At 39.2% G+C, this 20547-nt stretch overlaps 1 protein-coding gene across 10 annotated transcripts in view; it reads left to right on the top strand.

The window, feature by feature from the left end:
- Positions 1 to 3024: 3024 nt before the first annotated feature.
- LOC131166946 (protein MID1-COMPLEMENTING ACTIVITY 1-like) overlaps positions 3025 to 20547 on the top strand; it is a 39942-nt gene continuing 22419 nt past the window's right edge. For 4 of the 10 annotated variants that reach the window (XM_058125605.1, XM_058125604.1, XM_058125606.1 and 1 more), the window contains exon 1: positions 3068 to 3663. In XM_058125605.1, the coding sequence (XP_057981588.1) occupies positions 3283 to 3663 (381 nt within the window). In that variant the 5' untranslated portion in view covers positions 3068 to 3282. Of the gene's footprint in view, positions 3664 to 20547 lie in introns of all 10 variants that reach the window. The other 6 variants (XM_058125601.1, XM_058125602.1, XM_058125600.1 and 3 more) reach the window with 6 other exon arrangements.

Genomic DNA, 20547 nt, shown 5'->3' with positions numbered 1-20547 from the left:
GCCCAAAAGTACTTAGGCAAATTATTTTCATTTAACATGATTCTTGCCATTTCTTAAAGAGTTATATTTTTTTTCTCAACAACTCCATTTTGTTGTGGAGTACTAGGTGTTGAAAAGTTATGGTTTATGCCATGATCATCACAAAATTTATCAACATTTTGTTTTTGAACTCTCTACCTTGATCACTTCTAAAGTTAGTTATGTTATAGCCTTTTTCATTTTGTAATTTCTTGCACAAAGTTATTAACACGTTACAAGCTTCATCTTTATTTGCTAAGAACAATACCCAAGTATATCTTGAATAATCATCTACAATCACAAAGGCATATTGTTTGCCTCCTAAGCTTTGTGTTCTAGTATGACCAAATAAGTCTAGGTGCAAGAGTTCTAAGGGTCTACTGGTTGATATGTATTTCTTCTTTTTGAAACTTGTCTTGACTTGTTTTCCTTCTTAGCATGCATCACAAATCTTATCTTTTATAAATTTTGTATTTGGTAATCATTTTACTAAATTTTTCTTGGATAGTTTAGATAATAGGTCCATGCTTGCATGCCCTAGTTTCTTATGCCAAAGCCAACTAGTTTCATTCATGGCAGCCAAACATGTCACATTTTGATTAACTAGGTTATCAAGATTTATACAATATACGTTATTTACCCTATGAGCTGTGAATAAGGTTTCATCATTCTTAGGATTTTGAATAATGCATTTGTCTTTCTTAAAAATTATTTCAAAACCTTTGTTACTTAATTGACTAATACTCAAAAGAATATGTTTTAAACCTTCTACCAATAACACATCATCAATTATAAGAGAGGGTTCTTTACCTATTTTACCAATGCCAACAATTTTACCTTTGACATTGTCACCGAAGGTCACATATCCCCAATTTTTTGTTTTAGTGTGGTGAACTTGGTCCTATCTCCGGTTATGTGTCTTCAACACCCGCTGTCCAAGTACCACTTTTCCCTTGATAATGTTGTTCTAAAGCAACATATCTCAAAAATTCTTCTATGCACATGAACTCCAGAAGAATGGTGATATAGATGTTCAGCAAATCAGATCAAGTGACAATCTAACAGATATGTTCACTAAAGCTTTACCGACTACAACAATCAAGAAATTGGTTCATCTTATCCGAATGAAATATCTTAAAGATTTTAGTAGAATGAGTTAATATATGAGTGACAACCAAAGGGGAGTGTTATGAATGAATGATGGTTGTCCCCTCATGTTCCCCTTTTCTTATCCGACACATCACTCACGTGTCTCTCTCTCCCTCTCAATCTTATCTCTTATCTCTCTCACCCACTCCCATTATTTGATTAAATGAAACCTCATCTGCTCCTCCCACATGCCTATATAAGGAGGAGCAGATTGTGAGAATTATACACACGTAGAAAGAATAAGAATGCGCAGAGAAATTATGCACATGGAGAAGAGTAGAGAAGGATGCGTAGAAGGAAAGAAGTGTAAGGAATATGAGAGATATAAATAAAAGTGGGTGAGAAATATTTTGTACGAGTTGATTAAATATCATGTTATAATTCCTCCTAAATAGTAAAGTTCTGATCCCATCCGCCCGTGGAGTAGGTATATTTGAACCACGTAAAATTCGATCTTTTCTTCAATTATTTTTCTGCTCATCTTCATTTATTTTATTATTAATTTCGGCATTATTTATAGCAAAACTATTTTTGAAATCTCTCAACCCATCTCCCATTTAAATATTAAGAGTTGAACTTCCAATCTACTAATTCATGTGAGAGGTGAAACATTGCTCTTTGATCTTGATTATATTCCAACCTATATTGACTTAATTCAATTTGGTGAATTTGGCATCTAAAAAAAACCTTATACTAATGTAATTACATATGTTGGACTTTGTAGAGCCTAGTTGTGTTTGATCCGGATGAAGACTTGACCCGAAATAATGTTGCATGATTTTTTAATGAGAGATTTTTTATTGAGGCTTAGTCCATGGAGTGGAGGCTTGGGCCGAACTGTAACGCTCATGGACAAGCCTTGTAACGCTCCAACTTGGGTCTGTTAGGGAGCACTGCGTCTCTCTTCCTCCACCTGGACCAGACAACAGGGGGGGCATGCCTTATCAGACTAATGACTGGCCCTACAAACCAACACGTGTCATTTTCAGTGTATTTTGTCCTCACTCACACACTTCCTGAGAAAACTTTTCAGGTGGTCACCCATCCCAAGATTACTCCAAATTAAGCACACTTAAGTATGAAGTTCTTATGGGAAGACTCCCGAAAAGAAAGGTGCACCTTGTTGATATAGGTAGTAAAATCTAATATTTTTTTTAAGTCTTTCATCCATGGGGTATCACAAGCCTCCTGGGGATTCGTTTTTTGACTCATTTTGTAGCCCATTGTGAATCTTGTGTACATGATATATATAGAAACCGTTGTTTTGATGATTAGGGGTTTTTTCTAAAGCAATTTTGAGAAAGAGGAAAAACTATATTATTGCACTCTGTATTTTTTCCCTAATAATTGTGAAATCCTCGCAACTTTATGGATGTAAGCAAAAATTGTCGAACCGCGTAAATACTATTTTATGCGTGTGATTATTTTTTTCTTTTAACATGTATTTTTTCTCTATTTTGTTTCTCATAAGTTTTTAAAAGTTTCGTAATAATTTTCTTACAATATATATATACCAACAATAGTTTTCCCCAAATACAAGTATCTTTTTTCTTACAAATCAATTCATTGTTGATGTAAACTATTTAATATCTCATTACTTTGACCGTGCTTGTTATATGTATTTTTTAATCAATTGTATCCCATAGAACTAACATTTTTAATGTTAATATTATTATGCTCAACCATCAATACATTACATGTGGAAGCAAATTTAAATTTTTTTTTTTAAGGAATGTGCTAGAATATATTAACTTCACTTAAGAAGTCATATAAGTCCAAACAAAAAGGACTTCTATTTCTTCAAAACTTCAGTGGGCCAAATATACAAAAGCATATAAAATAAAAACGGCCACAGTTGAAGAACTCTTTAACCAACACAACACAAAGTCACGCTTTCACACCTCCCATTTTACCACCAATTCTCCACTCCCTAAGCAAATTAAAGCCAAAAACGAAAAGATAAAGCGAGCACACACAAAAACAAGGAACGCATTAAAAGCAGCAACAGGCAACAGCTAGCAGAAGCAGCCACACTGCATTTAACTCAACACACACCCCCAAAGCCTCATTCCCCGTCTCTCTCTCAGGGGTTTGGTCTCCGCGGTGCGGCGGAGTATGGAGAACGTCGCCCAGGTGGCGGGGGTGGACGCGATGGGTCTGATAAGCATGATCGCGAAAGCGGCGCGGAACGCCGCCACCCACCGGCGGAACTGCGAGCAGCTGGCGGGGCACGTGGCCATAATCGGGAACCTGCTCGAGAAGCTGAGCTCGACGGAGCTGAGGAGGTTTCCGGAGACGGGAGAGCCGTTGGATGGGCTGGAGGACGCCCTGAAGAATGCGCTTGATTTGGTGGAGAGCTGCCGGGAGAGGAGTTACCTGTACCTGCTGGCGATGGGGTGGAGCGTGGTGTATCAGTTCCGGCGGGCCCAGGCTGAGATCGATCGCTATCTCAAGCTCCTGCCGTTGATCTCGCTGGTCCACCAGTACCGTATCAAGGTATGTCGCATGGAATCACTGCCCTCCTTCCATATTCCATAGGAGATTGTCGGTATGTGAGGTGATGGTGAAGGATCAAATATGCATCCCTGATGTTGGCTTTTTTGGCTGCGTCATTTTCCGGGAGCGAGTGTTAGGGGTATTTTTGGAAGATAGGTCAGGAGAATTCTTCCATTAAAAATGGTGAGTTAGGCTGGGTTATCCAGGCACGTGGCCTCATTTCATTGGGAACTTAATTCTTCCACATTTGATGGGACAACACAGAATAAAACTGACTTTTCTCATAAATTTTTATATTCCCATACAATTTGTTCGAGTTTTTTCCTGTTTTATTATTATTTTTAAATAAAATATTAAATAATACTCTATTTGAAAATTTTTTTTTTACTTACATAAACTCGTAACACCAAGTTGTAAGATTTATCACACATCAAATGAGATTTAAACACGTCTCGCAACTCCAAACTGTGAGATTTACCACGCATCAAACACCTAAAAGCACTGGTCAATCAAATCTTGCAACTTCGTCTTATGATATTTAAACAAATCTCGTACTTGGTGTGGGGAGATTTATTACGTGTAGAGTCCTGGTTAATCAAATCTTGCAGCTTGATCCTGCGAGATTTTTAAAAATCTCCCTATTGAAAGTCCAGTCCAATTCATGTTTCCATGTTGGTCACACATGGCTCCTTCATGCTCACTTCCCTCTCTTCCTTTTTAAATTAAAAATAAAAAGTAAAAAAGGCTTCAAAATATATATGCTTCGCAACTTGCATTTCTAAATTTAAATACAGTATGTTATATGGTGAAAACATAAAAATAAAAATAAAAATAAAATAGACTAAAGTATTTCCCAATGCAAGAGTATAATGTGTGTGTGTGTGTGTGTGTATATATATGTATGTTTTAAATTAAAAATGCATATTTCTTATTATTGGTCGTCGAAGAGCTGAATTACTTTTATACCCAATTAAAAAAAATAAAGAGCTGACTTATTATTTTTTTGGAAGTCTGTTTCTTATTAATTAACGCCTTAAATGCATATTTGTTCCTATTAAATATTCATATATATAGAGAATAAATGTTTTAAATTTTGTACCATAATTGGCCCCAATCACTGTCTACCCAAAATGACAAAAATTCCTCGATTTTTAAATGCATACAAACGTATGTAATTGGCCAAGTATTAATATAAACAATAAATTGAAATTAAAATTGTGTTTGGAGTGATACAAATTTTAAGTATTAAATTTGTATTTTTATAAAATTTTACTTAATTCACGAAAATTTAAATTTAAAACCTAAAAGTTTGAAATTCAATTCGTATATAAATTTAACACCAAAAACAACAAAATGTCTTAGTCATTAGATGAATCATTATCTATCAATTCACTCGATCGAGAACATTTTCTTTTACTAGATTATGAATTATTAAATTCTTCTTCACTATCCCATTTCGAGTTATTTTAAACCTATCCTTACTCCATTTCATGTTAGAAACAGTGACTCACTCACTCACTCCTCCTCACAAGTGTGTTGCTGTGTTTGCATCTCAAATGTTCAAATCATCAAATTCGTTTCTTCTTTATCTTATTTTCGACCGATGTTATGCCTAAATTATTGTTTACTTGAATCTTATTATTTTTCCGGTTTAGCAAACCACATATAAAACAAGTAATAGATATTTGATAATTGCACAACTTTCGTTTACATATACATGTTGGGGAAAATTAATAAACATTCTCAATTATACATAAATAATACAACGATGCTATACAAATGAAATGAAAATAATGCTATACTACTCAGTGCCACAGTGAGGTCGTCTCCGGGGTTGTGGTGGTTGCCTTCTGTGTCTGTCCTCTCCCTACTGGTCATCTGCATCAGGTGTCCCGTCCCGTCATCGTCCTGTATGTGGATCATCTCCGCCAAAAGGTATGCAATCATCATCCATGCCAAGCGCATGCGGAGAGAATTGATATGATGTCTCTGGACGAGAACGAGGTGGCATAGCGGGTGCATCGATCTCCTCCCCATTGAAAATGCCGTCTAATAAAAATGACATCAATGGGGTGGCAGTAGAGTCAGATGGAGCGTCAGCCTGTCTACTGGACGGTCTTGCAATATCAGCTGTTGATGAAGGCGCATACTGTGCTAACGGACCGAACATGTACTTCGCCTTTACAACTAGTGGCGAGGAGATGGGACTCACTGGACGACTAGAGGAGGCATGTCGTCCTCCTCGTATTGAAGTTAGTCGACCTCCTTGTGCAGGTACATCAGGTCGAGCAATTGGGATCCGCTGGCTGTCCTCATGGATAAGGTTCAATGCAACACTCATCAATCAGTGGATAGCGAGATCTGGCGAGATCTGATATGCCTCATATAGTATGTTAGCTTGCAGAATACGAAAAAAATTGGTTAACTCATGCAGATCGTTACGTACACATAATAAAAGAAAGTGTGGGTTAAAGTCTTCTTATGCGACTCAGATATACAATAGCGGTATTGTCGACGAAGCGTCGTGCGATGGACCTATACCAGGTAAAGTATGGGTCATCCGGATGCATCGGACCGTCCTTCGCCACTCTTGGTACGATGTAGTCTTGCCGATGTTCCCACGCAGTCACGAATATCGCGTGTGTAATCGCCCAGTCTGTGATCCCTTGACTGCGTTCATCCATGCCATGGAGGTTATCCCTAACTACATCTACCCTCGACGTCAAGAAGGGGTTGGGAATGCCCTCTCGATGGTCGAATTGCCGCATGACTCGGTCAGGGAGATACCACTCGATAATATGAAAGCATATGAGTGGCACTCGAGCTACCCACAGGTCACTCCCGACTGCATAATCAGGAGGTAGGTCGGCTAGAATCTCAGTTATGTAGGATGGAGACCCGAGACGCACACGTTCCACCTACCGCACGGGGAGGTGACCATCACACTCCAGGACGTCGCCATTTTGTTCGAGCTGCCGATTGATGGGAGCCCCGTCACTGGTCGTACTGCCGGACCAGTAGAGGGACCTACGAAACATAGGCCGACAATACGACCAGTGACAAGGCTCCCATCAATTGGCAGCCCGAACAAAACGATGACGTCCTGGAGTGTGACGGTCGCCTCCCCGTGCCGTTGGTGGAACGTGTGCGTCTCGGGTCTCCATCCTACACGACTGAGATTCTAGTCGACCTACCTCCCGATTATGCAGTCGGGAGTGACCTGTGGGTAGCCCGAGCGCCACTCATATGCTTTCATATTATCTAATGGTATCTCCCTGACCGAGTTATGCGGCAGTTTAGCTATCAATAGGGCATTCCCGACCCCTTCTTGATGTTGGGGGTTGATGTAGTTGGGAATGACCTCCATGGCATGGATGGACGCGGTCGAGGGGTCACAAATTGGGTGACTACACACGTGATATTCATGACTGCGTGGGAGCATCGGCGAGACTACATCGTACCAGGAGTGGTGGAGGGCGGTCCGATGTGTCCGGATGACCCATACTTTACCTGGTATAGGTCTATCATATGACGCTTCGTCGACAGGACTGCTGTTGTATATCTGAGCCTCGTAAGAAGACTTTAACCCACACTTCCTTTTGCTATGTGTACGTTACGATCTGCATGGGTTAACCAATTTTTTTCGTATCATTCAGGCTGACATACTACATGAAGCAGATCAGATCTCGCTAGATCCCGCTAGCCACCAATTGATGAGTGTTGCATTGGACCTTATCCACGAGGACAGCTGACAGATCCCAGCTGCTCAACCTAATGTACCTGCACGAGGAGGTGGACCAACTCCAATACGAGGAGGACGACATGCCTCCTCTAGTCGTCCAGTGGGTCTCATCTCCTCGCCACCGGTTGTACAGGCGTAGTACGTGTTCGGTCTGTCAGTACCGTATGCTCCTTTGTCAGCAGCTAATATTGCGGGACCGTTCAGTAGACAGGTTGACGCCCTATCTGATTCTGTTGCCACCCCATCGATGTCATTTTTGTTGGACGACATTTTCGGTGAGAAGGAGGTCGATGCACCTACTATGCCGCCTCGTTCTCGTCCAGAGACATCATATCAGTTCTCTCTACGCAGTACCTCTTGGCGAAGATGATCCACATACAGGATGACAACGGGACAGGACGCCTAATGCAGGTGACCAGTAGGGAGAGGGCAGACGTCGACGGCAGCCACCATGACCCCGGAGACGACCTCGCTGCGGCACCGAGTAGTATAACATTATTTTCATTTCATTTGTATAGCATTGATTATTTTCATTTCATTTGTATAACATTGATTATTTTCATTTCATTTGTATAGCATCGTTGTATTATTTATGTATAATTGGGAATGTTTATTCATTTTGCCCAACATGTATATGTGAATGAAAGTTGTGCAATTATCAAATGTCTATTACTTGTTTTATATTTGGTTTGCTAAACGAAAAATAATAAGATTCAGGTAAACAATAATTTAGGCATAACACCGGTCGAAAATAAGATAAAGAAGGAACGAATTTGATGGTTTGAACATTTGAGATGCAAACACAGCAACACACTTATGAGGAGGAGTGAGTGAGTGAGTCGCTGTTTCTAACATGAAATGGAGTAAGGGTAGGTTTAAAATAACTTGAAATGGGATAGTGAAGAAGAATTTAATAATTCATAATCTAGTAAAAGAAAATGTTCTCGATCGAGTGAATTGACAGAAAATGATTCATCTAATGACTAAGACTTTTTGTTGTTTTTGGTGTTAAATTTATAATACGAATTGAATTTCAAACTTTTAGGTTTTGAATTTAAATTTTCGTGAATTAAGTAAAATTTTATAAAAATACAAATTTAATACTTAAAATTTGTATTACTCCAAACACAATTTTAATTTCAATTTATTGTTTATATTAATACTTGGCCAATTATAGATGTTTGTATGCATTTAAAAATCGAGGAATTTTTGTCATTTTGGGTAGACAGTGATTGGGGCCAATTATGGTACAAAATTTAAAACATTTATTCTCTATATATATGAATATTTAATAGGAACAAATATGCATTTAAGAGGTTAATTAATAAGAAATAGACTTCCAAAAAAATTATAAGTCAATTCTTTATTTTTTTTTATTGGGTATAAAAGTAATTCAGCTTTTCGACGACCAATAATAAGAAATATGCATTTTTAATTTAAAATATACATACACATATATATATATATATAGAGAGAGAGAGAGAGAGAGACACACACACACACACACATTATACTCTTGCATTGGGAAATGCTTTAGTCTATTTTATTTTTACTTTTATGTTTTCACCATATAACATACTATATTTAAATTTAGAAATGCGAGTTGCGAAGCATATATATTTTGAAGCCTTTTTTATTTTTAATTTAAAAAAGGAAGAGAGGGAAGTGACAATGAAGGAACCATGCATGGCAAACCAATGTGGGAACATGAATTGGACTGAATTTTCAATGGCGAGATTTTTTTAAAAATCTCGCAGGACCTAGCTACGAGATTTGATTGACTAGGGCTCAACGCGTGGTAAATCTCACAGCATGGTGCTGTGAGATTTGATTGACCAGGGAGTTTAGGTGTTTGACGCGTGGTAAGTCTCGCATCTTGGTGCTGTGAGATTACGTAAGCATTAGACTGGGAAAATTTTTCCCAAATAGAGTATTATTTAATATTTTATTTAAATATAATAATAAAACAGGAAAAAACTCCAATTTCTTTTGCTTCTTAGTTTATTCTATTTTGTGATTTTGTCAGAAAAAAATAAGTTAAAAAGACTCTCCTCTCCTCCGAAATTCAAAGAAAAGATAGTTATTAGATACCTTCTTATTCTTAAGGTTCGCTGAAAAGATATAAAACTTCATTTAAAAAACTTATTTTATTTTATAAAATAGTAACGAATATTTGTATCTTTTTTATTAGGTTTAAAAATTCTTAAAATCTCAGTAAAAATTCTTGAAAGTTTTGAAATTTGAGAGGTCATTGTCTTCTTACCCGACTTCAAATACTCTCCAAGCCTAAAACTTTTTTATTTATTACAAGAAGGTAAGAACAATATGTTAACATGTTGGACATTCTTTTCTCGCATAAGAAAATTAAGTAGAGAAAGTGTCTTATATGCATGAATGGTTCCTAGACTTAATGGTTTAAGCTTTTCGGTTATCTTGGTGTTTGCACATGTATTTGAAACCCACTTGCAAAGTCTTCCCTAGTACTAACATAACACAAGGAAAATATTAAAGGAGAAACTCTAGCGTAGCCTTAAAACATGAAAAAGTAGTAGAGAGAGAAACAAAGCTTCTGATAGCAAAACATCAATCTATTATAGTGAAGGTCAAATAAGATGATATGAACTACCAAATCGACAACACAGGGAACGTGATCAAATAGTAAAAAGTTCTTTTGGCTTTCCAAACACGGTATAGGGAAGCTACCCAAGCCATCTTTCCAATTGTAACAAAAATACTGATGTCTTGAGAAGAAATCCACACAAATTCCTCATCCTAGTGAGAACATCTCAAAATTTTGATGGTTTAAAGTTGCAGTAAGTAGTAACTTTGTGGTGATCCTCTTTGGCCACATTGCATCCAAAAAAGAAAATGCTTTCAACCATTAGGAACTTCATACAAAGCAAACAAGAAGGAGAATCTGCTTCCCTCTGGGAGTATTGTTCGTGCAAATGCGCAGCAGAAATCACACAATTGTGTTAGCTGAACTCAATTCTATTCAACTCTGTGTAAATTAACATTATGTACATCCCAATCTTATAATACAATCACCTATACTAATAAGGAAATAATCCCCCTACAAAATAATATATAATCTCCTACATTTACCCACTTTCCTAATTTACCCATCATACACAAAGGTACTTGGGATTTTAACACTCCCCCTCAAGTTGGATCATAGATATTAATCATCTCCAACTTGCTAATGAGATCATCAAAGTTCTGTCGTGCCAACCCTTTCGTAAAGATATCTGCAGTTTGTTCCTTGGTAGGTACATAGGTCATACAGATAGTTCATTCTTCAATTTTCTCTTTGATAAAATGTCGGTCCACTTCTACATGTTTAGTCCTATCATGTTGAACTGGATTGAGAGAGATCCTAATGGCTGCTTTGTTGTCACAATAGAGTTTGATAGGAAATTTCACCGGGACGTGTAGTTCATCCAAGAGTTTTCGTAACAATAGTCCTTCACATAATCCTTGAGCAACTGCTCTGAACTCAGCTTCGGCACTACTACGAGCCACTACATTCTATTTTTTGTTTCTCCAAGTTACCAGATTTCCCCAGACAAATGTGCAATAATCGGTGGTGGACCTTCTATCTTCCACTGATCCTGCCCAATTTGCATCTGTAAAGATCTCTACTTCTTTGCTTTCACATTTCTTGAAGAAGAGTCCTTTTCCTAGGGAGCCCTTGACATATTGGAGGATCTTGTATACAACATCTAAATGAGCTTCTTTTGGTGAATGCATGTGTTGACTTATCACACTAACTGCAAATGCAATATCTGGTTTGGTATGTGATAAGTAGATTGGCTTACCAACCAATCTCTGATACCTCTCTTTTTCAACAGATATTCCACGGTCTTCGATCCTCTTTACTGCTTCAATCGGTTTTTCACTAGATTTGCATCCTAGCATGCCAATTTCAATTAGGAGATTAGTGATATACTTTCGCTTAGAGACACTAATATCCTTTTTCGTTCTAGCAACTTCCATGCCCAAGAAGTACGGCATTTGTCCCAAGTCTTTAACTTCAAATTCAGTAGCTAGAACTTTCTTCAATCTTTCCATCTCTACTGTATCATCCCCAGTTAAAATTATATCGTCAACATACACTATTAGAATTGTTCTCTTATCTTTTTCAGACTGTTGGAAGAACAGGGTGTGATCAGATTGCCCTTGTCGATATCCTTGGTTCTTTATTACTTTTGCAAATTTGTCGAACCATGCCCTGGGAGATTGCTTGAGTCCATGCAAGGACTTCTTGAGTTTACACACGTTGTTTTCTTCACCTTTCTTGCTAAAGCCTGGTGGTATTGTCATGTAGACTTCTTCTTATAACTCACCATTTAGAAATGCATTTTTAATGTCAAATTGTTGTAGTGACCAATCTAAGTTGGCTGCCAAGGATAAGAGAACCTGAACTGTATTCAAGTTTGCCACTGGTGCAAATGTCTCTGTATAGTCAATGCCATAAGTCTGTGTGAATCCTTTTGCAACGAGCCGGGCTTTATATCGTTCAACTGTCCCATCAGATTTATATTTCACTGTGAATACCTATTTACAACCAACTGGTTTCTTCCCTCTCAGCAAACTCATTACATCCCAAGTCCCATTTTTCTCCAGAGCCCGCATTTCCTCCATGACAGCCTCCCTCTATTTAGGTATTTCTAGAGCTTCCTGAATATTCTTTGGAATTCTCATCCTGTCAAGGTTAGAGGCAAAAACACAATATCCTGTAGACAAGCTTTTATAAGACATATATTTAGATCAGGGATATTGAGTACATGACCTGGTTTGTTTTCTGACTGCAATAGGTAAATTGATGTCATCAGGTATAGGATTATTAGAAAAGAGCTCATGAGACTCATGGTTGTTCGGAGCCATCACCGGTTCCAATACTCTTGGTGCCTCAAGTATGAGATTCTCCCTGTTCTTTGTGTTTGGCTTTCTTGAGTAAACCAATATGTCTGTGTTGTTTTGCTTGCCTGCATCTCCCCCTGAGGTTAAGTGCTCTTTTGTGTTTGACAGGTTAGGAAGTGATGCAACGGGAGACTCAGTGGATGGGTCAGGGAATGAAGTAATAGTAGATGGCACAAAGTCAGTGGTAATAGGAGACTCAATAGATGGCACAGAGTCAGTGGTAAAGAAGTCAAAGAACTGACCTTCACTCCATTGCTCCCCCTGAAGAGAGGGCTTTGGGAAATAAGGAGTGGTTTCAAAGAATGTGACATCAAGGCTAACAAACATTCTCTTTAAGACAGGGTCATAGCATTTGTAGTCTTTCTGGATAGGGGAGTAACCAATGAAGACACATTTAATGACGCGAGGATCCAATTTATCGCGATGGTGATCATGAACATGAACAAAAGCCGTACAGTCAAAGATTTTTAGCGGAATATTGGAGGGGAGTCGAGAGGTAGGAAAATGTTCTTGGAATTTCTGGAGAGAAGTGGCAAAGGAAAATACTCGACTCGGCATTCGATTAATGAGATGTGTAGCCGTTAAGATGGCATCTCCCCAAAAATAGTTTCTCATGTTTGTAGTGAACATCAATGCCCGAGCTACTTCAAGTATATGTTTGTTTTTTTGTTCAACAAACCCATTTTGTTGAGAGGTATCCACACAAGAACTCTGATGAACAATCCCATTTTCTTGAAGATAAGTTCCCAGAACATCATTAAAATATTCCGTACCATTATCAGTACGTAAAATTTGAATGTGAGTCTGGAATGGTATTTGAATCATGGAATGAAAACTGACAAAAATGGAACGGATTTCAGTTTTATTTTTCAACAAGTAAACCCAACAAAGACGAGTATGGTCATCAATAAAAGTAACAAACCATTTTGTATGGGTGCGATTGAGGGATCTTGAGGGTCCCCACAATCATAGTTAATGGATGAGATGGTTTGTATATGGATGTTGGGAAAGAAGCATGCCGATGTTTTGCAAGCTCACACACTTCATATTGAAACTCAAAAGATATTTTATTTGAACAGATAGACAGAAACAAACGTTTTAAATATTGAAAATTTGGGTGACCCATCCTAGAGTGCCATAACAAAAGTTCACTATCTCTAGAAATAGATGCAGAATCACAAATTACAGTATTACATTGTTCACTCAAGCTTGCCTTCTCAAAGTAGTAGAGTCCCTCATACGCTTTAGCAATGCCAATCGTCTTCCTCGATGATACGTCCTGAAAAACACAATGAGATGAAACAAATTTAGCAGAGCAATTGGAGTCTTTTGTTAACTGACTGATGGATAACAAGTTGCAAGATAACTTGGGAACATGTAGGACAGATTTTAAGGTTACGGAGTTAGATATGCAAGTACTTCCTTTACCGGCAACTGGTGATAGTGAACCATCTGCAATTTTGACTCTCAGGTTTCCAGCATATGGTGAATAGGATGAAAACAATTAATAAGAACCAGTCATATGATCTGATGCACCTGAGTCAATTATCCATGGTGATTTGTGATAGGATATAGTATTTAAGGCTGATAAATAATTATCTCAGTGAGCTAGAGAACCAGTGGAAGACTAACCTGATGTTTGAATGGAGGTAATCCTTTTATATAGCTGATCCAACTACTCAGGGCTGAATGCACTACTTGGACTGACATTATTGGTTTTTTCGCCTTGTAATTTTCCAGTTGAACTGTCAGTGTAATGTCCTGGTCCTTTATACGGACCTAGGTTGCCAACCTACATACATAATAACCTGTACCTGATAGACATACATGAACAACCCGCCCTAAACAGGGACATACGGGTGTAAATCATACAAAACTGGGATATAAATGTAGCGAAAAAACATAAATATCCATCGGAATTTATACTAGGTATATACTAGAGTCTACCGACTGTATTCTTAAATTCTCAAATATCCAACTTAATACATAAATCAGTGTTACAACCTCCAAAAAGATGCTTCTAACTAAGTTTATTACATAACCGAATACTTACACAACTAAACCAAAAACCACTCTCCCAGTCGCTCTAGCAACTAGGACCGACGTCCTAAAGGCCCTGAAAATAGAGGTTGTATAACAAGGTGAGACACTTCTCAGTAAGGAAGAAAGTATTACAATCAGTGTGTGAACACATGTGAGTATTTCAATTTAAAACATATATCCATATATATAAAAAAAAGGTTTTCAATACTGAAGCACAACACATATATCAATATAAACAATACTGTTTTTTCCATATCAGCTTTTAAATCATGTATATGAATATAGAACGACCAACAGCTTGGTATCATAAATAATGCCTATTTTACCCCGTGGCACGGGTTGTGCACTGATATCTCTAACAATGCCCTATTAGTGCAGGCACTGTCATGTATCTCATATATAGTCCGACTGCCTCCCCTGGTCCATTATTCACTAGTGATTACAAACTCCTGCAAGCCGACCATCTCTATACCCACACCGCTTAGCGTATGTGGTTGCGCTGTACTCACTGGCAACGGAATCTGAGCCTCTTGGTATCGGGACTATAAACCCCTTTACCCTGAAGTATTTCAACTCCAGTTCGGTAGTATCTTTCAACTCCTTAGTAGGTAGTATCTTTCAACCCCTTAGGTGGTAGTATCTTTCAGCTCTAATAGTCATAAGTTGTGGTTCCACTTATCATATATACAATTTATAACAAAACATGATAACCAGTGCAATTCTAGTATTTTTACAAACTCATATATCCATATCTGGTATAAACCGGCACACACCCTCTCGGTTTACCCTTTTTGCATAATTTGCACGGTATATAATCGGCACTTGTTTTTCAACATTTTCCAATTTAACAATTTGGAACTCCATTCCCATAATCCATATCAATAATATCAAATGTTTACAAGTTCATTTTCATCCATATGTTACACTAATTTAAACAAAAATCCGCTATATAGTATATAATACAATAAACACCATTTAAATAAACACAAGGGATTGAGGCTTTTCCTACGTACCTAATAATACAAATAAAGAAGTTTTGAAACATTTGGAGACCATACGTCAAAACCCGTATTTTTACCAAAACTGTAAAATCACGAAACCCGACATTTCAACCCTGTGAAAATAGTAAAATAGCAGTCAAATCAATTATATAAATGTAAACTATCTTTTTAGTGGTTTAGTTTTACGAAATAACTATTGTAATCAATTTTCCTTTACCTTGAACTTGAAATCGAAACACGAATGAACTAATCGAAAACAACGACTCGAGGTCCCCAAAACCTAAAAACCGACGAACAATACTTCAATATAATTTCCTATACTACCGATGTACCGAATCGAAACCGAATTCAGACCCTTACATCGATTTTAGGGAAAATCCCGAAATTTCACAAACGAAGATCCGTTCCACAATAAACATAGAGATTCTCCTCTTGACCCACATGGTAACGATGGATCATAGATTTCGGCAACGGATGGCGCGAAATCCTACAGAGAGAGAGAGAGAATGAGAGAATTTATAGAATAAAACCTAACTTCGCCTTTAAGTAATCTAAATAAATATCTCCTATAAGATATTTATATACAAATATCTCAAAATATCTCCTTTCAAAATATCTTCTCCAAAATATCTCCTCCAAAATATCTCTTTATTTATTTATTTATTATTCATTATTATTATTATTATTATTATTATTATTATTATTATTATCATTTTTTGGGTCGGGTTATTACAATCTCCCCTCATAAAAATTTCGTCCCCGAAATTCACCAATCGATACCAAACATATTTTACCTTACGTTGGAGACCTACAAAAAAGTCGGCAGCCACCCACAAAGCAGCTCCAGTCCGAATTTATTATCTACCATCGCTTATGGCAGAGGAATACCATAATTACAATGCGATGCTTCGAAAGATTACACACACACACAAAACTCTCCCGAAGACCATACCACCTATACTACTATACCTAACTACGTACCATTAGAAGATAACTGCGGGTACTTCTGGCATATCTCTGACTCTAACTCCCATGAAGCTTCCTCCACTGCATGGTTAAGCCATAATACATTCTCTAGCGGTATTTACCTAGTCCGTAACTGCTGAACTTTCCGATCTAATATCAGTACTGGTACCTCCTCATATGATAAAGCATCACTGATCTCTAGAGGTTCGTAACTCAGCACGTGCGAAGGATTCGACCGTACTTCTTCAGAACCGAGACGTGAAACACGTCATGGACTCTGGATAGTGTTGGAGGTAAAGCCACTCGATAAGCAACCGAACTTATCCTTTTCAGGATTTTGAAAGGCCCGATATATCGAGGACTTGGCTTGTCCTTCTTTTGGAACCTCATCACCCCTTTCATCGGAGCGATCCTTAGAAACACCATATCTCCTACCTCAAATTCCAGATCCCGTCGACGAGTATCAACATAACTCTTCTGCCGACTCTGAGTTACCTTAATTCTCTCCCTGATCAACTCTACCTTTGCAGAGGCTTGCTGAACCAGTTCCGGACCCAGTATCTGCCGCTCACCAACCTGATCCCAGAATAACGGAGATCGACACCGGCGACCATACAATGCCTCATAAGGTGCCATCTCAATGCTAGCCTGGTAACTATTGTTATATGCAAACTCGACAAGCGGTAGATACCGTATCCAACTATCACCAAAGTCCAGTACGCAAGCCCGTAACATATTCTCAAATGTCTGAATAGTCCTCTCAGACCGTCCATCTATCTGTGGGTGGAAAGACGTACTGAACGTCAGTTGTGATCCCAAGGCATCCTGTAGACTCTTCCAGAATCGAGATGTAAAACGCGGATCTCGATTTGAAACTATAGAAATAAGAACACCGTGGAGTTGTACAATCTCCTGCACGTATAACTCTGCCAGCCTATTCAAAGAATGGCTGACTCTGATTGGAATGAAATGTGCAGTCTTCGTCAGCCGATCTACCACAACCCATATAACATTTTGTCCATGCACCGCCGTAGGTAATCCTGTCACAAAATCCATCGAAATGTGCTCCCACTTCCACTCGGGGATGGCAAGTGGCTCAAGTGGTCCTGCTGGCCTCTGGTGCTCTGCTTTGACCTGCTGACAAGTTAGGCACTGCTTTACAAAACGGGCGATCTCTCTTTTCATGTTGGACCACCAGAAGGACTCCTTCAAATTCCGGTACATCTTCGTACTACCAAGATGTACGGTGTAGAGCGAACGGCGTGCCTCTTCCAGAATGACCCGTTTAATTATGGAATTATTCGGTACACAAACCCTGTGGCGAAATCTCAATATCCTATCAATAGAGATACTGAAATCCGGCTTCAACCCACTCTAAACTCCTTCCATAAGCTTAACTAATTCCGGATCCTCCTTCTACGCCGCATGGATCCTCTCCTGTAAGGTCGGCTGCACCACCAAGCTGGCAAGAACAGCCTGATGATTCCCTTCCACCACCTCCAAGCACAACCTTTCCAGGTCCATATAGATCTGATGTTGAACCCCCACTGCTGAGACCGACGCATCAACAAACTTCCGACTCATAGCATTAGCTACGGCATTAGTCTTTTCTGGGTGATAGCTAATAGTGCAGTCATAGTCTTTTATCAACTCAAGCCGCCTGCATTGTCTCATGTTCAGTTCTTTCTGGGTGAAGAAGTACTTCAAACTTTTATGATCGATAAAAATCTCGCACCTTTCACCATACAAATAATGCCTCCAGATTTTTAATGCAAACACCACCGCTGCCAATTCCATATCATGTGTCAGGTAGTTCTTCTCGTACTCTTTAAGTTGATGAGAAGCGTAAGCAATTACTCTGCCCTGCTGCATTAGAATACAACCAAGACCCTTTTTAGAGGCGTCACTGTAGAGAACAAATCCGCCATTCCCAAATGGAATGGTCAGGACTGGAGCAGTAACCAGTCGCCGTTTCAGCTCTTGGAAACTCAGCTCGCACTCGTCAGTCAAATCATACCTCACGTTCTTTCTCGTGAGTCGCGTCAAAGGACCTGCTAAACTGGAGAACCTTTCTACAAAATGTCAGTAGTAACCTGCAAGACCCGGAAAACTTCTAACCTCCAGAACATTCTTCGGTCTTGCTCAGTTCACTACAGCCTCAATCTTACTTGGGTCCACTGATACACCTTTTTTGGACACGACGTGCCCTAGAAATGCAATCTGTTCCAACCAGAACTCGCACTTCTTTAGTTTTGCATACAACCTCTTATCCCTAAGCATTTGCAATACCAACTTCAAATGAACTTCATGCTCTGCAACGCTCCTAGAATACACTAGGATGTCATCAATAAATACCACGACGAACTGGTCTAAATATTTGTAAAAGATCCTATTCATCAAATCCATAAATGTTGTAGGTGCATTAGTCAAACCAAAAGGCATAACCATATATTCGTAATAGCCATACCGGGTTTGAAATGCTATCTTTGGAATGTCCTCCGCTTTCACCTTCAGCTGATGATACCCAGATCATAGATCAATTTTAGAGAAAATCTGCGTGCCCTGAAGCTGGTCAAACAGATCATCAATCTTGGGTAGTGAATATTTATTCTTTACCATTACCTTGTTAAGTTCTCTGTAATCGATGCATATTCTCATCGACCCATCCTTCTTCTTCACAAATAACACTAGTGCTCCCTAGGGAGAAACACTAGGTCGAATGTACCCCTTGTCTAGTAGTTCCTGCAGTTGTTCTTTCAACTCTCTTAATTCAGCTGGAGTCATGCGATACGGAGCTTTCGAAATAGGCGTTGTATCTGTAGCTAACTCTATAGCGAATTCCATTTCACGGTTCGGAGGTAATCTTGGTAAGTCCTCTGAAAACACGTCAGGGAACTCGCGCACTACTGCAATCGTCTCCAGGTTACGTTCTTCAGTCGGTGTGTCTTTCACAAACGCCAGATACCCTTGGCAACCCACCAGGAGTAACCTCCCAGCTTGCAAAGCTGAAAAAATCCGTGGTGCAGAACGCACACACAATCCTAGGAACTTAAATTCCTACTGCCCTGACGATCTAAATATCACCTCCCTCCTACGGCAATCAATACTGGCATAACTTGCGGATAGCCAATCTAACACTAGGATGATATCAAAGCCATACATATCAACGCCACAAGGTCAACTGGTAGTACCCTTCCCTGAATTTCAACTAGGAAGTCACAGACTACCTTGCTACAACCGACTACTGATCCTGACGGCTTAGCCATTACTAGTTTATTATCTAACAGTTGAACCTCCAATCCACACAGTTTAACAAATTCTCGGGAAATAAAAGAATGCGTTGCCCCAGAATCAAATAATACGACAGCTTTATGAGAAAACATGTAAATGATACCTGTGACTACATCACCAGCATTCTCTGCGTTGCCAGGTGTCAGAGAATACACCCTAACCTGGGTTGTATCCCCTTGCTGACCACCACGCTGCGCCTGAGTATTTCCTCTGTATGACTGTTGCGAGGTTCCATTGTTTCCTGGCAGGCGACAATCTCTCGCCTTATGTCCTTGCCTACCACATCGCATACAAGCCCCTATAGTCAGCCAACACTGACCAGCGTGCTTCCTACCACAAAGAGAGCAACCATGGGAAGCTGTGGTGTTCTAAAACGTACCACCACTATTTCTCTTCTAGTTACCCTGCCTCGCCCCAGATGAAGAACTAGGAGGCGTTGACCTCTTCTTCGGGACCTGAACCTCCACGTCCTCCAGTAGGCTCTCCTCTGCCACACTGGCTTTGTCAACCAGTGTAGCAAAGTCTTGCAATTGCAAGATCGCTGTCTGTCTACGGATCTCCTTCCTCAGACCCCTCTGAAACTTCCAGGCCTTCCTCGCTTCATCCGATATCGTGAATGGAGCGAATCGGGATAGCTCCTGGAATTTGGTAGCGTACTGCTGCACTAACAGTGACTCCTGAGACAGGTTCATAAATTCCTCCATCTTCGTGTTTCTCACAGTGGCCGGAAAGTACCGTTCAAAGAATAGATCTCTGAAACGGGACCACGTCATCGCTACTGGTATCGGTCGGTGTTCCTCCATATTCTTAACCGACACCCACCATCTCTCTTCCTCCCCTAACAACTTGAACGTTGCAAAGGTTACTTTCTGCTTCTCCGTGCAGTTTAAGACATCTAGGATTTTCTCGATCTCCTAG

Source organism: Malania oleifera, chromosome 10 (genome assembly GCF_029873635.1).
Source record: "Malania oleifera isolate guangnan ecotype guangnan chromosome 10, ASM2987363v1, whole genome shotgun sequence".
NCBI lineage: Eukaryota > Viridiplantae > Streptophyta > Magnoliopsida > Santalales > Ximeniaceae > Malania > Malania oleifera.
Note: the sequence above shows the minus strand (reverse complement) of the source record. Positions and strands in the feature narration are given on the sequence as shown.